Here is a 22842-nt window from a genome sequence, read left to right as displayed (position 1 = left end):
AGTGGTCCTAGTACCGACCCCTGGGGAACACCACTGTACACCTCCCTCCAGTCCAAAAAACAACTGTTCACCACTACTCTCTGTTTCCTGTTACTTAGCCAATTCTGTATCCATGTTGCTACTGCCCCTTTTATTCCATGGGCTTCAATTTTGATGATAAGCCTATTATGCAGCACTTTATCAAACGCCTTTTGAAAGTCCACATACACCACATCAACCGCATTGCCCTCATCAACCCTCTCTGTTACCTCATTAAAAAATCAATCAAATTAGTCAAACACGATTTGCCTTTAACAAATCCGTGCTGGCTTTCCCTAATCAATCCACAATTGTCCAAGTGACCACCAATCTTGTCCCAGATTATCATTTCTAAAAGTTTCCCCACCACCGAGGTTAAACTGATTGGCTTGTTGGGTTTATGCTGGGTTTATCCTTACACCCTTTTTTGAACAAGGGTGTAACATTTGCAATTCTCCAGTCCTCTGGCAACACCCCTGTATCTGAGGATTTTATTTTTATTCATTCATGGGATGTGGGGGTCACTGGCAAGGCCAGCATTTATTACCCATCCCTTATTGCCCTCTAGAAGGTGGTGATGAGCCGCCTTCTTGAACCACTGCAGTCCATGTGGTAAAGGTTCTCCCACAGTGCTGTTAGGAAGGGAGTTTCAGGATTTTGACCCAGCGACGATGAAGGACCGGCGATATATTTCCAAGTCGGGATGGTGTGTGACTTGGAGGGCAACGTGCAGGTGGTGTTGTTCCCATGTGCCTGCTGCCCTTGTCCTTCTAGGTGGTAGAGGTCGCTGGTTTGGGAGGTGCTGTTGAAGAAGCCTTGGCGAGTTGCTGCAGTGCATCCTGTGGATGGTACACACTGCAGCCACAGTGTGCCGGTGGTGAAGGGAGTGAATGTTTAGGGTGGTGGATGGGGTGCCAATCAAGCGGGCTGCTTTATCCTGGATGGTATCGAGCTTCTTGAGTGGTGTTGGAGCTGCACTCATCCAGGCAAGTGGAGAGTATTCCATCACACTCCTGACTTGTGCCTTGTAGATGGTGGAAAGGCTCTGGAGAGTCAGGAGGTGAGTCACTCGTTGCAGAATACCCAGCCTCTGACCTGCTCTTGTAGCCACAGTATTTATGTGGCTGGTCCAGTTAAGTTTTTGGTCAATGGTGGAAGATTATGGCCAATAAATAATGAGATGATTGACGTATAGCAAATAGACAGGCATTACATTGCCCTATAAGTAGAGTTATTATATGATGCTCTGTGGGTGACTGTGGACACCCCCTGCTGAGGGAGCGCAGGGCGTGGGTACCTGGTCCACCGGCAGCAGGACTCCAGGCTGAGAGAATCAGATCTGCTCGTACTGCCTTAAAATCGTCTCCCTCACCTTTCTCAGACTGTCAGATCACTGGTGCATAGCTTGTCCCAAACCTTTCAATTTTTGTACCCTGTGTCCAGAGCTGGATTAAGAATTCTTGAGGCTTATTCAGGGACAGTCACAACCCCTCCCCTGCCCCCCAAAGACCCATTCAAACGCAAAGATGAAATACGAGGCAAGTGTCAGTATTTATATGGTAACAAATCTGCCAACTTCTGACGGTATCTTTAAATGCTAGCATGTTTTGAGCTGGAGGTTGTGTGCAGTTTTTTTTGTGTTGTGATGAGTTGTGCTGGGAGTGGGGAGAACTATATTTGGCTGGGGCCCCTGGGCACAAGCTCCATAGGCCTGTTATTTAATCAGCCCCTGCCTGTGTCAGTATGAAGCACTCCAGCTCTATGGAGACTGCCCCAACAATGCACCCTAACCACCACTCAAAAGAGGCCTCAGAATGTCCAATTTCCCACACCAACTATTCTCAACAAGCTAACACAATTGGGAGCCAAATTATCTGCAGTATTTTGCTGTGGCTTCAAACCCGCTAGGAACCTGGTCGTGCCTCCCTGTAGTATGCTTTCAAAACAGATACCGACCCCGTCATAAATGCGACACCTGTTTGTAAAGTGGGAGGAGGCTCGCGTGGAGCATAAACACTGGCATGGACCAGTTGGGCCGAATGGCCTGTTTCTGTGCTGTACCTTCTATGTAATTCTATGTAAAGGCACCTGCCTCACCGAGACAGTATTTCAATCACCCGCTCCGGTACAGCGGGTCCGCCTGGCGCTGCGCACACCTCACCTTGTCACAGCTCTCCACGGCCTTCAGGTACTCATTCAGTTTCAGGAAACACATGGCCACGTTGAGGTGTGCTGCCAGAACCAGGGCCTTGGCGCTCTGACTGTCCTCCTGTGCCAGGCAGTATTCCTGCTCCAGCCACGACACAATCTTCCTGTACTGGATCTGGGCCTGCTTGTATTTGCCGGCCTGGGATTGAGAAAAATTCCAGGGAATTGTACACATTTAGAACTATGCTAATCAGGAACTATGCTAATCACATTTAGAATACTAATCAGAGGACTTACTGCATAACGTAATCAGGGCCAGAGTGATCACCATGGAGAGGTATTGCCCAGATTTTTTAATTCCCCAAATTGGTTTGGGTTTTTATCTGTTTTTTTGCCTCTCCCAGGAGATCACATGGTTTCGGGTGGGGTGTGGAGTGTATATATTGTGATGCACAAGACATCGCAATTGCGTGGGACAGGCTGGATGGAGCAGAGGGTCTTTCCTGTCCACCATTATTTGTATGCTTGTATGTTAACTCACACTCGTGTGATCCATTCTGGCACTTTCTTAGTTTACTGTGCGCTGCTTCACAAACATACAATCAACAAAATTCTACACAGTCAGACCTGTTCCCGGAGTCTGCCAATGCCACTCCATAATCGGGCACTAGAAGCTGAGTGAGAGTCGGCAGAGGTGGCTGGCCTCTCGTGTTTCCCTCCTTTTGGGAGTCGTCTAAGCCAAATTTAGCTTCTCTCCATGACAGCACACTTAAGACCTCAGGCCATCTTTTGGGAAATAATGGACCAGAACTCCAATTATTTGCACCATGTGATGGTCCAATTGGCTGCAGCACTGTCCATTGCCATTATGTAGGAGCAATGACCCCTTGACACCAGCACCTTACCACAGATTTTATACTGGGGAGGCCGGGGGGGGGTTTGAGGGCAATTAATAAACTCTATCACTTAAACTGAGCTGTCACACAGAGACAGAAACTCATGAAAAGCGAGAGCACCAGTTCTGTTGGAGGTTGACCTTTACACACAGGTACCTTAAAATAGAACGTTCCCTTCTCCTTGACGATAGCCGCTCGCTCCAGTTTCTCTTGAGTGTTCATTTCCCAGGATTCTTTAGCCTGTTTGGTAAAATAAAACAATGGAGTGTGTGGCCAGAGTTCAAAGTGCCCTTCGCAAATCACACGCCACGTTTCACCAGAACATTCTCCAGAATAAATCCTGGCACTGAGAAGGTGCGTCTCACTCCCCCCGGGCAGAGGCTGGGCGGACCGGCCATGATCATGGCCATGAGGCCAGAGGCTGGGGTCAGGGCTGCAGCTTTCTTGGTGGGTGGAAGTCCCGCCATGCTAGAGAAATGCCCGAATTCCGAGGAAGCAGAAGGAATGCCCCACGGATTCTTGCCGAAGTGAGGTATATCTGAATGTCCATGGAATGTAATGATACGGGACTGATTAAAGGCTTCAAATAGCCAAGGTTCGTGTTGTTGAGGTTGTGCTGAAAGCCACGTGCACACACTGTAATCAAAAAGACTAATGGAATGTCGGCCTTTATCTCAAGGGATTGGAATACAAAGGGGAGGAAGTGATGCTTCAGTAGTACAGAGCCTTTGATCAGGTCACATCTGGAGTACAACATTCAGTATTTGGCACCGCACCTCAGCAAAGATACATTGGCCTTGGAAGGAGCATAGAGCAGATTCATCAGAATTATACCAGGGCTTAAAGGGTTAAATTAAGAGGCCGGGTTTCATAAACTTGGTTTATATTCACTTGAACTCAGAAGGTTGGGTGATCTAATCAATCTATTTAAAATGACAGGGTAAATACAGAGAACTTATTTCTTCTGGTGGGAGAGTCCAGAACAAGTGGGCATAACCTTAAAATTAGAGCTCAGCCGTTCAGGGGTGATGTCAGGAAGCACTTCTTCACACAAAGGGGAGTGGAAATCTGGAACTCTCTCCCCCAAAAAAGGCTGTGGATGCTGGGGGACAATTACAATTTTCAAGTGGAGATTGATAGATTTTTGTGAGGTAAGGGTATCAAGGGATATGAAGCAAAGGCAGGAAAATGGAGTTAAGATACAAATCAGCCATGATCTAATTGCATGGCGGAACAGGCTCGAGGGGCTGAATGGCCTACTCCTGTTCCTATGTTTGTATGAATGAGTGGAAGTGAATTCTTTGAAATCAGCCATAGGATGTGTTCCGCCAACTGGCGCTTTCTGTTCATCCAGTGCTATTAATCAGGTTAAACATGAATCAAGGTTCATCTGGCCGCGAGGGAATTAATAATCAGCCTTCACTCCATACCTTTTCAAAGTTCTTCAGCAATACTTCGTAATCTAGCTCTGCATTTGGCGGAACGTTGAATCCAGGTTTTCCGAGAACTCCAAAGCCATATCTAGAACAAATGATTCAAGTCTTTATTTTTTGACGTTTAATAAAATGGAACCAATAGATAACGGCATTAACCCCCCTCTCCCCATCCCTTACCCAGATGCCACGGGTGCTGGCTCACGCCAACTCTGAGCGTTTCCCAAACCCGTCCTTATTTATTTTGTTTGTACTGCTTTCTTGCTGCTGCAGGGCACGGATCACTGTGAGTAAATAGCTGGGCAGTGGGTGGTGGGTTTAGGGGGGGGGGTGAGGTCTATAGGCCCAGTGTGTACAGAATATTGAGATCGCCGCCTCTCCTCTCTGCAATACGTGTGGTCCCAAAAATAACAAATAATTCCTTGCAGCTGTTAGAATTTGGGCAAAAACAGAACAGCTTTGAAAGAGTCCAACATGTTCTGTGCTCAGTTATCTGACAAGGAAGGACAAAAGAAATAAAAACAAAAGCACATGCTGGGGCAATGAAACTTCCAGCAGTTGGTATTTAACTGCCAGACGCAGGGTGGGAGAGGGGGAGCACCGAGACCAAAGTTTCTCCTGGACACCAGTCACAACGTTCTTTGTGGGGAGGGGAAGGGAAGGGTATGGGAAGGGATGGGACAATAATCATTCTTGTCCTTGTCTCTATCCTATAACAGGGATTAGTTCTTGGGCGTCACTGGCTGTCCCTTCCTAAACTAAGGCGAGGGCATCTCAGGAAGCCTTCATGTAGAAGGTTAGAGTGAACTAATAAATTGGCCAAGTTATTCAGAGTGATCATGGTCCTCATCCTTTGAGTGCTCCTCCAACGCCTCTTCTCAGTTCAATGGGACTGCCCTCGCCTGGTTCCACTCTTACTAATCCAGTCGTTGCCAGAGAATCTCCTGCATCAGCTCCTCTTCCCATCCCCGCACTGTTACCTCTGGAATTCCCCCAAGGATCTATCCTTGGCCCCCTCCTATTTCTCATCTACATGCTGCCTCTCGGTGACATCATCCGAAAACACGTCAGATTCTATATGTACTCTAATGATACCCAGCTCTACCTCACTACCATCGATCCCTCCACTGCCTCTGTGTGGTCAGACTGCTTGTCCCATCCAGTCCTGAATGAGCCGCAATTTCCTCCAATTAAACATTAGGAAGACCGAAGCCATTGTCTTCAGTCCCTGCCACGAACTCCGTTCCCTAGTCACCGATTCCATCCCTCTTCCTGGCCACTGTCTAAGGTTGAACCAGACTATTCGCAACCTCGGCATCCTGTTTGATCCTAAGCTGAACTTCCGACCCCATATCCTCTCCATCATAAAGACCACCTACTTCTACCTCCGTAATATCACCCATCTCCGCCCCTGCCTCAGCCCATCTGCTGCTGAAACCCTCATCCATGCTTTTGTTACCTCCAGATTCGACTATTCCAACGCTCTCCTGGCCAGGCTCCCATCTTCCACCCTCCATAAACTTGAGTTCATCCAAAAACTCGGCCGCCTGTATCCTAACTCGCACCAAGTCCCGTTCACTCATCACCCCTGTGCTCGCTGACCTACATTGGCTCCTGGCCCACCAATGCCTTGATTTTAATATTCTCATCCTCATGGTCAAATTCCACTACGGCCTCTCCCCTCCCTATCTCTGTAACCTTCTCTAGCCCTCCAAGATTTCTGCGTTTCTCCAACTCTGGCTTCTTGTCCATCCTCTGCCACCTTTGCCCCACCGTTGGCGGCCGTGCCTTCAGCTGTCTAGGCTCTAAGCTCTGGAATTCTCTCCCTAAACCTCTCCACCTCTCCACCTCTCTCTCCTCCTTTAAGACACACCTTAAAACCCATCTCTTTGACTAAGCTTTTAGTCACCCATCCTAATCTCTCCTTTGCCTTGGTTAATTGATTACATTCCTGTGAAGCTTCTTGAGACGTTTTACTACATTAAAGGTGCTATATAAATGCAAGTTGTTGTCGTCAGCTTGCCTCAGTTGGTATCGCTCTTCCCTCTGGGTCAGAAGGATCACACCAGGACTTGAGCTCAGGACCTAGATTGACACTCCAGTCTGGTACTGAGGGAGTGCTGCATCATTGGCAAGTGCCGGTCTTTTGATGAGGCAGTAAACTTAGGCCTGTCTGCTCATTCAGTTGGATGTTAAGAAGAACGGAGAGTTCTAATTGTCCTGGCCATCATTCCTCCCTCAACCAACACCACCAAAATAACTGGGCATTCATCTCATGGCTGTTTGTGGGACCTCGCTGGTGAAGAATGGCTGCTGCATTTGCCCACATAACAATCACAGAGCTTTAACAAAATGCAATTGTGAGTGTTTTGAGATGTTTAAGAGGTTATAAGATGTTATATAAAAGCCAGTCAGTCGTCCTCCATATTCAGCCATGGGGGGCTCAGTGCAGGGACATCTCAAGGTTGTGGAATGTGATAAATGCCTTCAAAGTTGCCGCCTCCCAGAAACGGGGAATGCAGAGAGATTGAAATAAAAGAGGCTGCTCTTTGTGTCAGATACATTGCCCTGCAGTCACCAACATGTTAGCCTCACACTTACTTAGGCTTCAGATGGAGAATGCAGTGCTCTCCTCTCTGAATTTTCTCCAAGGCTTTGTCGATTCCTATGGGAATGTCTTGGTCTTCTCCTTCCCCGACCACAAACTTAACATCACGTTGGTCGAACAATACACCACCACTCCTTCCTTCTACATAAACTGTGGGCAGGAAAAGAAAAGATTACAAAGGCCCCTTTAATATCCTCACACCGCGCACCATTCCAGGCTGAGAGGCCTGGTGGGGAGCTGATCCATGAACTCCAAAGCCAGCTCCCCAGGAGATCCAAGAATATGACCCAGGAAACTGTAGCTTTGATCATTACTCCACTGCTGTGGGAGAGCTAGCCTCCATTCTGTGCCTGCCCATTACTGGTGAGCTAGCCATGCCGCACAGAGAACCACGGGCACAAATCTGAACTGCTGCCCAGCATGTCACTGCACTACTCAGAGTTGAAAACAGTCTGTGAAAACAGCAACTTACATGAAGTGAAGAGATTCCACCGAGAAAACTAAAGGCATGGTTAAAGAGATGGTTCTTAAAAAGACTTTCATCAAAACCCAACAAATCTTATCACCAAACTCCGTCTTGTTGGACAACAAATTTTCATTTCCATTTTCCACACCAGCCAACCCATGACCTCTCTGAGTGATATTAACGATTTTGCCTGAATTAGAGCCAGTTAGTGCCAAATTACTGGCACCATGCCCACTGGATGGAAATAATTTAGTAAGTGAGATTTTTGTGGAAGATGGACTTTCTTCTCTTTTCCACTCTTGTAGGATGTGATTACAGTTCTTGGGCGATTCCTGTGTAACCTTCATATAGGTAATAGGCATCAAGGACCCTCCAGTTGCAGCTATGCCTTCGGATGAGCTGTGATGAGCTCCAAAGTATTTCTGCATCTGCACTGGACCAATATGACCACTGCAGAGACGCTGCACTTTTGGAACCCAAATTCTACTGATTCACTTCCAATAGAAGCATCAAGCTTTGCTCCTGGAGTGACCACGAGCAAAAACAAGCAAAGCCAGTCAGTGAGCATGACCGCTTCTGGTTTCATGGGGTCTGGTTGCAGTCGGACTTCACTTGAATAGCCCTCCACTACACTCCGCTCCTCCTGCAGGGTTTTATTATAGATTATAGTAATCCTGTGCACCAAACAGGAATATAAAACTCACTGCGCTAATTTGTGCTCTCCAAAGAGAAATTATTTATACGCACACCACACACACACATAGACACATACACACACACACATATAGACATACACACAAAGACACACACACAAAGACACACACACACATAGACACTGACATTCACATACGTGCCCACCACACACACGCACGCAGACACACACACATAGATACACACACACATAGACACTCACACTCAGACACACACACATAGACACTCACACTCAGACACACACGCATAGACACACACACATAGACACACACACATATAGACACACACATATAGACACACACATATAGACACACACATATAGACACACACACACACACACACACAGACACATAAACACAGACACACACACACAGACACACACACACAGACACATATACACAGATACATATACACAGACACACACGTAGACGCTCACACATAGACACATACACACATAGACACACAAACACGTAGATACACACACGTAGACACACACACGTAGACACAGACAAACACACACATAGACACACACACACATAGACACACACACAGGCACACATACATAGACACATGCACATAAACACACACTCACATACATGCACACACACTACACACACAGAGACACACATATGGATACTCATACACACTCAGACACACACATAGACACTCACTCACATACATGCACACACACACTACACACACTGAGATGCACACTCACATGCAGATATTCACATTCACACACACAAACACAAATGCAAACACAAACACACAGACACTCAATCACATACATGCACACCACACACAGACACACAAACTCATAAACACACACAAACACACACACTCACAAACACACACACTTGCACACATACATAGACACTCACAATCGCACACACACAGTCACAAACATACAAACACACACACAGATACACACTCACACACACTTACAAACACATACACACATTTGTACACACTCACATCCATACACACACTCATAAATCTCACACACACACACACACACACTCACATCCACATTCCTATATGTGAAAACATGGGCAGAATTATGTGCGTCTGTGTGACCCACCTGTTGGAGATGAGTAATATCTACACGAACAATGTTTCTTTCTTCAGATCAGTTCTTACAAGTAAACGACCACAATCTTGGATTGTTTTCAAAGCCCACCCATTATGAGTAGAGGGGATTGACTACAGAACAGAGACTGAGGCAACAAATTTGCTTTACAAACTGTGAGACTTTGACTTGGCTGAAGAAAGCCATCTGTTCATGATTATGGGCCGGATTTTGCTGCGAAGATAACAGCGAGCCCAACAGAGCTCACTGTTACCTCAGGGCAAATGGAAGAGCAAGTTCCGGTGACCGCACACGTGCAGTTAAACGCGGAAATCCAGAACTTGTTCTACCCGATGCCCTGCTCCTCCGTAAGCTTCGCGAGGGCGGCATCTCACCGGCTGGCTCCCCGTTGAAATCAATTCAACAGCATGAAGTTGCTGCAACGCCCTGATGGATACAAACTAATAATGTCAAGTTTTTAAAATCTAAACACACATTTAACAGTGTGGTAAGCCTTAATGACAGCCAAACAACCTCTCTGGCACTGAAATTAACTTTTACAAGTGTGGAGTCTCATTCTTTCAGATTTTAATTGTTGTTGGACATTTAAAAGGAAATGTTTAATTTCTTTTTAACTTTTTCTTTCTGTCTTTTTTATCTCCGTCTCTTAGTTCAATATTTCTTACCCCCCTCTGCTCATCAGATGCTTTAATCTGATTGGTTAAGGGGATAGACAGTTGCTTGCCCCGTTCACACAGGTCCCAGATGCCCAGGAGAGGGCGCCGTTTTGGATTCCGCACCCCCTTAGAGGAACTCACCGTGAAAACAGAAGAGAGCTCCCCTGTCCTTCTTCGAATAGTGCTGTGGGATCTTTTACATCCACCCGAGAGGGCAGACGGGGCCTCGGTTAAATGTCTCATCCGAAAGACAGCATCTCTGACAAGGCAGCACTCCCTCAATACTGCACTGACTGACAGCCCAGAGTATGTACTCAAGTCTCTGGAGCGGATCATCTTAATACATCCATCCAGAACAGCCCTGCACTCCTTCCCTGCACCTCGTTTTTTTAAATGATTCCGTTGTTCAGAAGTCCAAGTGTTGCTCACTCTCAGTATGAAGAATCTCTGGATAATAATCCTAGAGTTAACTTTTTCTAGTTGATCACATGTCCCCTTGCCCTACTCTCATTTGATGTAGTATTCCAAATTAACCTTCTCCATACCATTTCATATCGTACGTCCCTCAATTAAATCACCTCTCAACTGTTTCCTTTCTAAGGTGAAAAGACAAAGGGGTGAACATCAACAAGAGCGGGGACGCAAAACAGGCATTGTCGTATCAGTCGCCTGATACACTCTCCGCCTGATATTCAGGGCCATTGACTCTAATAGAATTGAATACCGGGTGTGTTGTATAATGGTCGGCAAATACAATACTGTCTGTCCCCGCCTTTGTTCATTTTCACCCCTTTTAGTATCTCCAGTCTTTCCTCATAACTCAGATCCCTGACACTAGGGATCATCCCTGTGATTGTTCTCTACACTGCCTTGTGTCTCAGCGATTAGAGCTGGACACAGTTCTCAAGGTGCAGTCTGACTGGAAACAGACACAGAGCTCAAGGTGGGTCTGAGTGGAACTGGACACAGAGCTCAAGGTGGGTCTGAGCGGAACTGGACACAGAGCTCAAGGTGGGTCTGAGTGGAACTGGACACAGAGCTCAAGGTGGGTCTGAGCGGAACCAGACACAGAGCTCAAGGTGGGTCTGAGTGGAACTGGACACGGTGTTCAAGGTGGGTCTGAGCGGAACCAGACACAGAGCTCAAGGTGGGTCTGAGTGGAACTGGACACAGAGCTCAAGGTGGGTCTGAGTGGAACTGGACACAGAGCTCAAGGTGGGTCTGAGCGGAACCAGACACAGAGCTCAAGGTGGGTCTGAGTGGAACTGGACACGGTGTTCAAGGTGGGTCTGAGCGGAACCGGACACAGAGCTCAAGGTGGGTCTGAGCGGAACCAGACACAGAGCTCATGGTGGGTCTGAGTGGAACTGGACACAGAGCTCATGGTGGGTCTGAGCGGAACTGGACACAGAGCTCATGGTGGGTCTGAGTGGAACTGGACACAGAGCTCATGGTGGGTCTAAGTGGAACTGGACACAGAGCTCAAGGTGGGTCTGACTGGAACTGGACACGGTGTTCAAGGTGGGTCTGAGTGGAACTGGACACGGTGTTCAAGGTGGGTCTGAGTGGAACTGGACACAGAGCTCAAGGTGGGTCTGAGTGGAACTGGACACGGTGTTCAAGGTGGGTCTGAGCGGAACTGGACACGGTGTTCAAGGTGGGTCTGACTGGAACTGGACACAGAGCTCAAGGTGGGTCTGAGTGGAACTGGACACGGTGTTCAAGGTGGGTCTGAGCGGAACTGGACACGGTGTTCAAGGTGGGTCTGACCAGTGCACTGCACAGTTTGATCATGACTTCCTATGACTTATATTTTAACCATTCTGTTGATTGCTGCTCTGCATTGGTTGGAGAGTTTAGCAACCAGTCTACTAAGACTCCTCGGCCTCTCAGGGAGTAGTGGTCAGGTGATGTTAAGCTCGTGTTTTAATGGCCTGCAGATTTTAGGATGTGCAGAGTTCTACAGTCTTCAGGTACCGGGAAGGAACGGTGACTAGGAGGCAGCACGGTCTTGATTTCAGTACAGTGAGGATGTAGGGAGGGGGAAGGATGTGCAGGATGGTGTAGTTGGAGCTTAGGAGCAAAACGAGAGGAACATTCAGGGGACGACTGACTATAGTAGTGATGATAGAATAAAGAGAAACAAGAAAGGATCTTAAAATTCAATGGTTTGAAACTATCTTTGATAGAGGCCCCTCCACACCAAATCAGTTGTTTTATTGTTCACTTGTAGAAAAAAATGATGATAAATTAATTCACTAATTATTTCCAGCCCTACCACCTAAAAAGACAAAAGGTTTTAAACAAAATAATAATTTCAATAAAGTGAGAGCCAAAAGAACCCGAAGAATTTCTGACTTGTTTTTCAACAACTAGCTGGAGGAGGGGCAGGGAGGGGCTGTTCCCTCTATAATGGGGGGGGGAACGCACACACACACACACACACACACACACACATACACACACATACACACACATACACACGTACACACACACATACATACACACACACATACACACACATACACATACACACGTACACACACACACGCACACACACACACATACATACACACACATACACGTACACACACACACACACACACACACACATACACACACACACACACACACACACATACACACACACACACATACACACACATACACACACATACACACACACGTACACACACATACATACACACACACACACACACATACACACATACACACACACACACACATACACACACACACACACACACACACACACGTACATACACACACGCACACACACACACACGTAGCTTATTAACATTGCTCGTGGGATCCTCCCCTCCTGGACCCTAGGACCCGAGGAACGGTATCTCTGGTGTCTTCCTGTGCAGGGATTCACCAATAGGCCTGTCAACCAACCCACTATCCCGTCTCCCAGGAGCATATCATCTACAGTCACAAATACCATCGTCCTCACATCAATCAGCGTGAACATATGTCAGCCACTTGTGACTAGATGACAGATTACTTAATGGGCTCCATTTTAGCACCCGCGATCGGGTGCGTTCCTGGCGGGGGGGCTATGAAAATCGGGGATTCCCGGGGCGGGGCGGGAGCCCGGCTCCAACCCGCCCCATTTCCGGGTTCCCCACAGACGCGCTGACATGCGCGCACAGCCCCCGCATGTGGGACTCCCACCGGCAATTAAAGCCAGCGGGGTGTCACTTAAGGTATTTATTTTGGTATTTCAGGTCGTTTACAGACCTGATTAACGAGATATTTTAGGAGGGTTGGGATTTTACAAACAACTTGGACTGTTTACCGTACTGGGGGAAACACTCCTAGTTCAAATAGACGTGTTGCAGCTGTCAGCCTGTGGCAGCTGCAAAGGTCCATTTGACAGGTAGTGGGGGGAGAGACCCTCACTCATTGCAGGAGACCACCCTGTCACTTTGGACAAAGTTTGGCCTCCACCACCCTCCTCCTGACAATCAAATTCACCAACCTGCACACTTACCCCGGGGTCCAGACACATGTACCTACCTTGTGGACCCCCTCAAATGTACATCTTCCAGATGGGGGCCGCCGTAGCTGCAGTCATGACCTCCTCGGAGGGCGAACAGCATCACCAGCCTCGCCGGCCACGCCGTCCACCTCTGACACATGGAGCTCCACAACACAGTGCTGTGACACATCCACCTGCACAGCAGGAGGGAGGGCAACCGCAGAGATAGATGAGTCGCAGAGGGCACTACCCTCGCCACAGGGTCCACAGACCGAGGCTCAGCTTCCTGGACCTCTCTGAGCAGCAGTGCACACGGAGGCTCAGAGTCACTCGACATGTAGTCGTGGACATCTGCAGCCTCCTTCATGCCGAGCTGCTCCCGGCTGGCCTGAGCACCATCTTCTTACCTGTCGCTGTCAAAGTCACCACTGCCCTCAACAACTTCTCCTCCGCATCCTTCCAGGGTGCCACCAGGGACATGGCCGACGTCTCTCAGTCGTCTGCGCAAAAGAGCCCTGCAAATACACCTACACCCACTCTGCAGTGACACAATGGGTGGCATCAGTTGTGGGTCTTCATTGTGATCCTCAGGAAAGGGCATTATTGCACAAACCAGACAAGATTCGCAAAGACGTGGTAGTAGTGGTGCCAATATAATATGTGATGTGAGCTGATCAGAAATTAAATATAAGTAAAAACCATGACAAACCCTCAAACACCCTTGTGCATCCCCTTCATGCTCATGACACGTTTGCCTTACGCTGCCTACTGCACATATGTGATACATGCCCTGTGGCTGCAGCACAGGTAGTGGCAGGTTGAGTGAGGCTGACCGTGAAAGAGATGCATGAGAGGGTGAGTATGGGATAGAGCCATGTGATTGTATGAGGATTGGGTTGAGTGGTAGTGGCGGGATGAGTACTGTCGAGGTGAGTAAGTGCAGGTAAGATGAGGATGAGGTTTGAGTGGGTGTGAGGGGTGATGTGACAGAGTAGTGTTGGCAGTGCAGGAGGAGATGTGGGGTGGGGGCGGTGATGTGGCAGATGGAGTGTAGGGGAATGAGTAAGTGTACTCACTTTTGCTGACCTACTGAGGTCATTGGAGCGTCTCCTGCACTGTATGCAGGTGGGCGATATGTTGGTGGTGCAGGTGACCTCCTCTGCCACCTCGAGCCAGGCCTTCTTGGTGGCAGAGGCAGGCCGCTTCCTCCCGCCCGCCGGGGGGAAGATCTCTGTCCTCCCCCTCCTCCTCACCCCATCCAATGATACCTGGAGTGAGGCATCATTAAACTGGGAGCAGCCTTCCCCCTGGACTGCTCCATGCTGTAATTTTTCCTATTTCTTGCAGCATCAGTCAGTGGAGGACTGCCCCCTTAAATAGAGCTCCTCCAGCTGACAGACCTTGCTGCACATGCGCAGTCCGCCCGCTGCGCAGCTCAGCAGTGGGGAACCCAATCGCCTCCCCGCCACGAACCCGCCGCCCTGGTAATATCGGGCCCAATGTCTCTGGTCATCCTGGCTAATGGGCCTGGGATGGGACAACAAATCCTTGAAATGGACCGAGTTGTGAAATCCCCCAAACTGGCTCGTCTGGCTTTAATACACATCCTGCAATGCCAGCAGCCTGTGACCTTTCTTTTTATAACTGTGTGAATTCACATTGTTTCAACCCCCAAACGTAAATCACTCCCGACATCCTTTCTATGAAGAAAGAAAAATGGTCAAAAATCCTGAAACTTGACATAAGGTTCGTGGGTAACGGAGACCCCCTCCTTTGCATGCCTCTTTGCTCCTCATCTTCTTCCTTCAAACAACATCAACATAAAGGTATTCCCCTAGGAATGCCCATGGTCCAAGTTTAAACTGCACCAGCTGAAAATGGGAGCATCAAAACCCTTGGAATCAACGCTATAAAAATACATTCAGGCCAGACAAACATTAAAATAAACACATTATTATACCCTTGGCTGCTTCAAAACCCCAAGCGATGAAAGGTCACCTTCTCTTTAAGGACTGGCTTCCTATGAGCATGCAATTTAGTAACCTTCAGCGCCGGTAATATGGGGGAAGGAGGAGCATTCATCACATTCCTGCCGTGAACCATGACACATTGTGCCAGCATTCATTGCTGTGGATTTGCTGTGGCTCAGTGGTAGCATGCTCACCTCTGTGCCATATGGAGTTCGGTCACAGATCCACCATGATCTCATTGAATGGCGAAACAGGCTCAAGGGGCTAAATGCCACTGCCACTTGCTGCCTCCTGATACGCGCCACCTTCTCCTGCAAGAAAGCGGGACGTGTGTCTGGGTGATGTGCCTGTCGTGGATGAATAGTTGCCAGTGTGTGTGGCCTGTGAGTTGTCGGTGTGCGGCTTGCAACAGTGGTAATGTGTAAGGGTGAGAGGAGGCATCTGATTGGAAGAATTGAGTACTGATGGAAAGAGTGTGTTGGTACGTGGGTGATGGGGGTGTAGTGTGTGGTGTAGTTGGTAGGAGACACCACTTGACAGTTGACCTCACTCACCTTGACCACTTGTGTCAAAGCATTGAACTTCTTCCTGCACTGCTTCCATGTTCATGCTGTATTGACTTTGTCCCCCGCTGCCTCCCATTGCCTTTTGAGCATATGTCTGGAGGGCCTCTTGTCCCCCTGTGGATATAGGATGCCCCTTCTTCTGTCCACCTCTTGCACCAAGGCCTCTAGTGCATCAGCAGAGAACCTTAGTGTAAGCACTCTCGCAGGCCTGGTACCAACTCAGATCGGCATATTGGTGAGATCTGGCTTGCAGATTGGAGGATGTGGGATTTAGTGGTGCACAACCTTTATTCACTGTTTTAACATAACTCATCAGTGTGTAAATATAGGGACGACCTGCATCTGTGTTTTACCTGTGCGACGTCTGATATCTGTCCAGACTCCGTGCAGACAGCAGGCTGTTATTTTTAGCAAATAACTGGTACCCGCGACCTTTAAGAGGGGTACCTGCGGAAATTGGAGCGGAGTCGGAAGCAGTGGAGAGGCACAAGGAGAGCAAACAAGCAAAGCGCACAGCCCCTGCTCCCCTCACCCCAGCACAACGCAAGGACAAAACCAGGTAATCTCTCTGGGTCGAAAGAGTTGAATTATTGGCTATAAAATCAAGCAGTGCTAAAGGTTTCCACAGCTCCACAAGCATTTAAAAGCAAACTTGAAACGGTCATTATCTTCGCTAACTGCTTATCTACACAGCTGAACAGATTGAAGCATTTTAACTGCACTGTTGCTGGGAAGGTCACTGATTGTGATTAGACGGGCAACAACTGTCCAGAACAACGAGGTACTTGCTGGTTCACACGATTCCTTATTCATACCAGACACGATTTCAAGACAAAAACGTCAATGGTTCATGAGGAACGGGATCGGAACTCAAGTCAGTACATTGAAAGCATCTCCCCTTTCTCCCCATATTAGGAAAGATTATAAACAGCAGAAACAGGGAGAACATTCGAACACAGCTTCTATTTTTACTTGTTTTCTTTTTCCCCTCTTTGCGAGTTTGTTTAAGTTTTGCCTTGAGGTACTTGTCCTGGCGAGAACATACCGTACTTAGGGAGATTGGCAGGGAGCCTGTGCTGAAGTGCCTGAACAGAACATTCTGTACATTCTGACTCAAATCGGCCACTCCTGTAGTGTAAGCGAAATAATATCCTTCAAAGAAAATGCAGGGCCCCTGTTTTAACTTTCATTGTTAATATTCCTTAATTCTACTGCAAAACCAGTCATTCACTCACTCGACATGCAGAGATTTATGTTATCAAATTACAATTAAAGCTGCAGTGTGTCACTCTCCTCATAATTTAAAAGGGAATCATTGCCAGCAACGCTTCTGGTTACATAACCGCACACAGAACTAGACAATTGTTGCAAGAGTGCAATTTGTTAGTCGAACGCCAAGTTACCCCGTGCCGTGCGAGTCTCGGGCTGAGGCATTCACTCTACGCAACACAGACACGCTCTCCCTGTAGTAAAAGATTCCTGTCAGCATTCCTCCACTGTGACTCAGCATTCCACAGCACTTCCCCATTCTCTTTCAGCTCCCAGAGCTGCCAACGTCAAGTCAAAACTCAGTGTGAGATTTTTGAGTCGCCAGTCAACTGGGCACCGTCTCACACCAGGATTCCAAATGGTGAGCGGGTGGGGGCATGGGGTGGAGTAGTTTTATACAAGGCCGAGCTGCTAGAGGGGAGCCTCGTCCAAGTTCGGAGGCAGCACAGATCAGAGGTATGTCGCCCACTGTTTTCTGCCTGGCAGATTCACCAGAATGACACCGGGGCTAAAAGGGTTAAATTATGAGGCCAGGTTGCATAAACTAGGCTTGTATTCCCTTGCGTATAGAAGATTTAGCGGGGATCTAATTGAGGTGTTTAAGATGATTAAAGGAGATGATAGGGTAGATGGAGACAAACTATTTCCTCTGGTGGGGGGAGTCCAGATCAAGGGGGCATTACCTTAAAATTAGAGCTAGGCCGTTCAGGGGTGATGTCAGGAAGCACTTCTTCACACAAAGGGTAGTGGAAATCTGGAACTCTCTCCCCCCAAAAGCTGTTGACGCTGAGGGGCCAATTGAGAATTTCAAAGCTGAGATTGATAGATTTTTGTTAGGCAAGGGTATTAAGAGATACGGAACCAAGGCAGGTTAAATGACGTTAAGATACAGATCAGCCATGATCTAATTGAATAGCAGAACAGGCTTGAGAGGCTGAATGGCCTTCTCCTGTTCCTATAGCTACGTGGACTGGTAAAATGCCCCCTGATGTGTCAGTCACGTGGCTTGCAAAGGAACATAGCTCTGTATATTAGTACAAGTTCCCGCTTTGACACTACGATATATTGGTAACCTGGAGCAGCCAAGACAGTGACAGCGGGACACTATACTTGGACTCAAGTATATGGACCTACGTTGCCCACCCCTCGTGACAGGCCATCGAGAGGGCAATCAAGTTCTGTGTCCTGGTTAGCGTGCTTTCAACCAGTCAGCTGCCAGAAATCACCTGGAAGAGAGCTCACATCTGGAGCAATAACCACTGGCTGCAGCATTAAAACAGCTGGGGTGAAGTCCCAGCCAAAACAAAAGTTGATTTTTTTTAAAGTTAACCAAACTCTGGTACCTACAGTCCCACCACTCACATCCTAATGATCGGAAAAGGACACACAGCCATTTTTAATGTGTAAAAATCAGCCTGGCGGTGGAGTGAGTGGGTGACTGATGATGAGCAAAGGTGTCTCAGCACCAGGTGAAGCTCCACTTTCTCCAAAAGTTTTATAAAGGCAGTGAAAATACAGCTCCTGCTTCCATCAGTGTGAAGGCAGAGCCCTTTCTGCCTCCCTCAGTGCACTATAAATATGATGTGGAGATGCCGGTGATGGACTGGGGTTGACAATTGTAAACAATTTTACAACACCAAGTTATAGTCCAGCAATTTTATTTTAAATTCACAAGCTTTCGGAGGCTTCCCCCTTCGTCAGGTGAACGATGTGACATCGTTCACCTGACGAAGGGGGAAGCCTCCGAAAGCTTGTGAATTTAAAATAAAATTGCTGGACTATAACTTGGTGTTGTAAAATTGTTTACCACTATAAATATGGCACGATGTTTCCTCTCTCCTCTCTATCTCCTTTTTGCTTCTCTGCCTTTTTTCCTTTTTTAAAATCATTTTTCTCTCATTAATGCCCACCAGGTCTCCCGTAGCTTTCTCTCGCTCTCCGGTTAGAGGAAGCCCGAGAACGCTCTGGAGGCCAGACTATCCCAGCATCCATTGCATAAGTGAAAGCCCTCTTTTAAGATGCATTTTTTACGCTGTTAGCAGCTTTGCACTGTGCAAAAAATAATGTCGTCTGGGGGCTGCAGAGGCACAGTTGGCCTGTTGTTTGCCAGCTAATGCCTTGTCTGGCATGAAGTTAATATCTACCTTTGTGAATATATTCTCCTCCGAAGAAAGTTCCATTTGCTTCTCTCTATCTGACTTCAACATCCACTAGCAAGTAGCTAATGAGCCCTTAATGAGGTTTATTTGTTCCTGCTCTGCTACCATTATTTATCTTTCAGCATTTCACCCCTGGGAAGAACACATAAAACAGTGAGAGTCATGTTTTGCGAGCAAATTTACGATTGCAATCAGATTTCCCCACATTAGTACGAGTTACACAATTGTGTGGCTACACCATCTACGAACAGAGAGGAAGAAAAGTTATATTGCAATCTTACGACTTTCTTGCAGATTACCAATAAACGTGATGATTTAGACCGTACCTTCAACAGTAGCCCCTTCATTCGGGGTGGAATAACCTTGCCCTTTCTTTTTAATCCTACGAATAATGCCCCCATCATCACAGTCCGTTAAATCCTCCCCTTTGAAGTCTATTAGTTCAACCTGGAATAATAAAGGTCACCATTAGAAGTGGAACACAACTGGTCACGGCAGCTGGTGAGAGCATCATTTCATTACCTTGATACCTGGGTTTAAAACCAAGAAAGAAAGAACTTATATTTATATAGCCATCTCAGGATGCCAAGCACTTCACGGTCAATAAATTATTTTCACGAGCATACACAGATACAAAGAATGGGTAACGGCCAGCTCGAGCCTGTTCTGTACTGTCGTAGTGTAACCTTTACCCCTATCCACACCACCCACCCCACCCACCAGTCACACAACCACCTGGGGGAGGCAAAAAACAACAGGGAGAAAAACCTTAGGCCGATTTACAAAAGGACTCTGGGAAATTCCTCTCCGACTCCTGAAGGTGATCAAACAGACTCCAGGAGACCAGAGTGACTGAGAGACACGTCCCCACTACCCACCTACCTCTATACGTAGTGATGTTGGTCAGTCTCAGGAACTTGTCCAGCTCCCATTTGAATGTTTGTTTGCAGCAAGTCTGCATTCATTTTACACGATGACAACTTGTTCCAGTGGTCAACGACCAGCTGAGAACCTTCTAACATCTCACCCAGTTCTATGTTTAACCAACTAACACTCATGTCCCTGGTCCTCCCTATCCTGTCCAACTCGAATAGCCCATCCATATGGACCAAATCTAATCCTTTCATTATTTTAAAGACCTCAATCAAATCTCCTCAGCGTCTATGCTCAGTGTGAAACCTACCCACTGGCCTAAATTACATGCTCGGTGGTATTTTAACTCCCAGGTCTCATCTAAATGCTGCCGGTCCAAATTCTATCTGGAACGGCAGGGAAGATCGGGAGGTCTTTGGTCGCCCACCGGCTAGCAGGTAAAGGGCGGGGAGGGATGGGGGAGGGAGAAGGGGGAGGGGCATGGGAGGGAGGGAGGAGGCGGAAGAGAGGAGAGGGAGGGGTAATGAAGGGAGGAGGGGAGGGGCCGGGGATGGAGCAGGGAGGGTGGAGGTGAGGGGCAGGGGAGGGAGGAGGGGGAGGGGCGGGGAGGAATAGGGAGGTGTCGGGGTGGGAGGAGGGGGAGGTGTTTGGGGCAGTGGAAGGGGTGGGGAGAGGGAGGGGTGAGGGAGGGATGGGGAGCGGCGAGGAAGGAGGAGGGAAGGGGTGGGGAGGGAGGAGGGGAGGGATGGGGAGGGATAGGGAGGGGTGGGGGAGGGAGGAGGGGGAGGTGTTTGGGGCAGTGGAAGGGGTGGGGAGAGGGAGTGGCGAGGGAGAGGGAGGGGCGAGGGAGGGCAGGGGGAGGTGTCCCTGGGAGAAGTGCAAAACTCCAAGGGCATGATTTTATCGGGGAGTCGGGAAGACAGCGGGCGAGGGGGGGAATTCCTGACGGGAATCCCAGAAGTACGGGTTTCCCTGATCGACAGGCTGGTCTCAGTCGGACAGGAAAAGAGGAAGGAAGAGGAAGTGAACAGGTAAGCGTTAGATGGGGTGGGGGGAGTCAGTCAGTGGGGGGCTTAGTCATCGGAGGGGAGGTGTCAGTCATCGGAGGGGAGGTGTCAGTCATCGGAGGGGAGGTGTCAGTCATCGGAGGGGGGTGTCAGTCATCGGAGGGGGGTGTCAGTCATCGGGGAGTCAGTCTTCGGTGGGGGAGTCGGGGTCGGAGGTCATCGCGGGGGTCAGAGATCATGGGCTGGTCGGAGTTCATAGGGGGTTTTGGAGATCGTGGGAAGGGGGTCAGAGATCGTGGGGGAGGTCGGAGATCGTGGGGGAGGGCGTCAGAGATCGGGGGAGGGGTTCGGAAATCGTGGCGGAGGGGGGGGGGGGGCGGTCAATTGTGTTTGTAGGGTCGCTGCAGGTAGACTTGTTGGGCCTGGGGGAAGCACTCCTGCAGGCACTTACTTGCCTCCTCTCACATGGCGTGAAGTAGAAGGCCCGGGGATCCCGGCCCCCAGGGGTGAAAAACAAGAAATCTGTCAAAATGGAGGCCCCCAGCCTCCTTGACAGCTTTTAATGACTGATCCGCCACCTGAGAGCGGGTTGGTCGCCCGCCCCTCATCCCGCCTCCGTTAAAACTGGAAGTGGGCGGGTTGGAGGTGGGTTTTAAATTTTACTGCCCCCAACCCACCTGTTTTTCCCATTTAAAATCATGTCCCAAAGGTTCAACATGACAGCACACGCGGTACAGTCATAAACGTGACACGGACACGGCCTGATGTCCGTTACTCCAGCTTCAGGCGTCAAGTCCACTGTACAAGTGATTTTGCTGACTTTTTATGCTAATTCAGGGGACGGACGTCAGTACCAGAGGACGGAATGTTTTCTGACTCTGGTGTCAAGCATTGGGTCAGACATAAGGCGTCAAAACAGGTTTCTCCGTGTCCTCCAGACAGTGTTCCCCCGCCCCCCCCCCCCGGTGAGTGTACATGCCAAGTTGGAAAACTCCCAAAAGTTGACGGGACAGCTTCCAAACACTGACAGAGCCCCCCCACACCCCCCGACCAAAATAATCTTAAATGTTGGCGCATGACTTGGAAAATTGATATTCTGAAGTGACTGTTGATTTTGGTCCCAGATGTCAGATAGCAAACCGTGGTTAAATGGTGTAACAGAGTAACATCAGAGGTCGTTAACCTGTTGAAATCATAAGATACTGAGACAGGAAGAAACAGAACAAGATGAACCGGAAGTACTTTCATGTAAAGGGCAGAATTACTCAATAAATTACCACAAAGAGAACTTTCAATATTTAAAAGACATTTTGTGGCACTTTAAACACAAGCACAGATAAGCAGGTTTGAGAGGGGTGGGGAGGGAGGATGAAAGGGGTGGGGGAGGAGGATGAGGAGGGGCGGGGGAGGGAGGATGAGGAGGGGCGGGGGAGGGGTGGGGGAGGGAGGATGAGGAGGGGCGGGGAA

At 48.5% G+C, this 22842-nt stretch overlaps 1 protein-coding gene and 1 long non-coding RNA gene across 2 annotated transcripts in view; one reads left to right on the top strand and one right to left on the bottom strand.

Annotated features, from left to right (window-relative positions):
* The window catches only part of LOC137344369 (peptidyl-prolyl cis-trans isomerase FKBP5-like), a 149294-nt gene that overhangs the window by 9122 nt on the left and 117330 nt on the right, over nt 1–22842 (bottom strand). Inside the window, exons 4-8 of the mRNA XM_068007265.1 lie at nt 19822–19942; nt 7097–7253; nt 4493–4583; nt 3219–3302; nt 2180–2365 (exon numbers count right to left, since the gene is read on the bottom strand). Coding sequence (XP_067863366.1) covers nt 2180–2365; nt 3219–3302; nt 4493–4583; nt 7097–7253; nt 19822–19942 — 639 coding nt within the window. The remainder of the gene's footprint in view (nt 1–2179; nt 2366–3218; nt 3303–4492; nt 4584–7096; nt 7254–19821; nt 19943–22842) is intronic.
* Nucleotides 17614–22842, top strand: part of LOC137344372 (uncharacterized) — a 34761-nt gene continuing 29532 nt past the window's right edge. Inside the window, exon 1 of the long non-coding RNA XR_010968340.1 lies at nt 17614–17792. This is a non-coding gene — a long non-coding RNA (uncharacterized lncRNA). The remainder of the gene's footprint in view (nt 17793–22842) is intronic.

The sequence above is a fragment of the Heptranchias perlo genome, chromosome 27, assembly GCF_035084215.1.
Source record: "Heptranchias perlo isolate sHepPer1 chromosome 27, sHepPer1.hap1, whole genome shotgun sequence".
Lineage (NCBI taxonomy): Eukaryota > Metazoa > Chordata > Chondrichthyes > Hexanchiformes > Hexanchidae > Heptranchias > Heptranchias perlo.
Note: the sequence above shows the minus strand (reverse complement) of the source record. Positions and strands in the feature narration are given on the sequence as shown.